At 63.5% G+C, this 1,695-nt stretch overlaps 1 protein-coding gene across 1 annotated transcript; it reads left to right on the forward strand.

Moving 5' to 3' along the window:
- Nucleotides 1-53: 53 nt before the first annotated feature.
- Nucleotides 54-1,665, forward strand: LOC104162215 (histone acetyltransferase KAT2A-like; the record flags this gene model as incomplete). Its single annotated transcript, XM_009700890.1, has 6 exons — nucleotides 54-197; nucleotides 482-596; nucleotides 706-742; nucleotides 938-1,001; nucleotides 1,185-1,269; nucleotides 1,472-1,665. Coding segments are annotated over 6 exons (639 nt in total), but the record flags the coding sequence as incomplete, so codon positions are not given.
- Nucleotides 1,666-1,695: the final 30 nt, after the last annotated feature.

Raw genomic sequence — 1,695 nt, forward strand, 5'->3', positions numbered from 1 at the left:
CCCCTTGGCCCTCCTGCCCGCTGGCCCCCTCACACCTGCCCTCTCCCTCCTAGGGTTTTTCCAAGGACATCAAGGTCCCCAAGAGCCGCTACCTGGGCTATATCAAGGACTACGAGGGGGCAACCCTGATGGAGTGCGAGCTGAACCCCCGCATCCCCTACACCGAGCTCTCCCACATCATCAAGAAGCAGAAGGAGGTGAGTCCCGTGGGCAGGCGCTGCCTGCTCTGGCCCCTGCCAGCCACCTCCTGAAGGCAAGGGAGAGGTGTGGGCCCTTGAATCTCCCTTGGGAGCAGGCTCGCGGGGCAGAGAGGGGACACTGCAGCGGCATTTACAGTGGCCAGGGTTGGCTCTGGCCCTGGGCAGTGGGTGCAGCTGGTGCTCTGGGCCGGTGGGGTCCCACGTCACGGTTTGGCTCCCTCGAGCATCCTGCAGTCCCTGCTCACCCGTCCCCCTTCCAACCCCCTTGCTTCCCACCGCAGATCATCAAGAAGCTGATTGAGAGGAAGCAAGCGCAGATCCGCAAGGTCTACCCTGGCCTGACCTGCTTCAAGGAGGGCGTGCGGCAGATCCCCATCGAGAGCGTCCCCGGCATCCGTGAGTCCTGCCAGCTTCTGGCGGGGAAGGGCTGTCTGGCAGGAGGGCTCCGTCCTGCCTTGCCCACAGGCATGGGGCAGACATGGTGATGTTGACACTTGTCTTCCAGGAGAGACGGGATGGAAACCACTGGGGAAGGAGAAGGGGTGAGTCCTGTGCAGGGGGTGTGGGTGTCCTGCAGCAGCTGGGCTGCAGGGGCTCGGCTCGGGCTGCTTCTCGCTCCCGGCACTGCCCTGGTGCGGCGCTGGTGGTGGCCCGGCACTGGGCTGGGGTGGTGGGAGCACTGCGATGGAGGGAGGCTGCCCACCCTCACGCTGACAGGCGCTGGTTTTGTCCTGCAGGAAAGAGCTGAAGGATCCAGACCAGCTCTACAACACCCTGAAGAACCTCCTGGCCCAGATCAAGGTGTGGGCAGGAGGGCACCCTCTGCTCCGGGGTGCTGGTCAGGAGCTGCCTCCCCTGGGACAGGCTCTGCCCTTGGGGGCAGACAGGGTGACCCAGGCTCACAGGGAGCAGGACCCCTGTGTGCTGGAGCAGGCAGGGGCTGCGTGCGCTCGCTGCTGTAACCTGCCCCTGCCCTCTCCCCAGACCCACCCCAGTGCGTGGCCTTTCATGGAGCCGGTGAAGAAGTCGGAGGCGCCGGACTACTATGAAATCATCCGCTTCCCCATCGGTAGGTGGTTGTACCTGGACCCCCAGGGCAGGATGGCAGAGGGAGGGCTGAAGACCCCCTGTCGTGAGGTCTGTGTTGGGGTAATGGGGGTGCTGGGAGCCCTGGGACAGTCCAGAAGAGAGAGGGATAAGTCAGGACCCTTGGTTGGTGTCCAGCTGAGGGGCTCAGAGACCCGGGGAATCTGACCCTTCCCCACCACTAGACCTGAAGACCATGACTGAGCGCCTGAAGAACCGCTACTACGTCACCAAGAAGCTGTTCATCGCTGACCTGCAGCGCATCATCACCAACTGCCGCGAGTACAACCCGCCTGACAGCGATTACTGCAAGTGTGCCAACACCCTGGAGAAGTTCTTCTACTTTAAGCTCAAGGAGGGGGGGCTTATCGACAAGTAGGGGAGCTGGCCTGGACACACCGTGGCCACC

This window comes from Cariama cristata, unplaced genomic scaffold (genome assembly GCF_000690535.1).
Source record: "Cariama cristata isolate BGI_N322 unplaced genomic scaffold, ASM69053v1 scaffold25655, whole genome shotgun sequence".
Taxonomy (NCBI): Eukaryota; Metazoa; Chordata; class Aves; order Cariamiformes; family Cariamidae; genus Cariama; species Cariama cristata.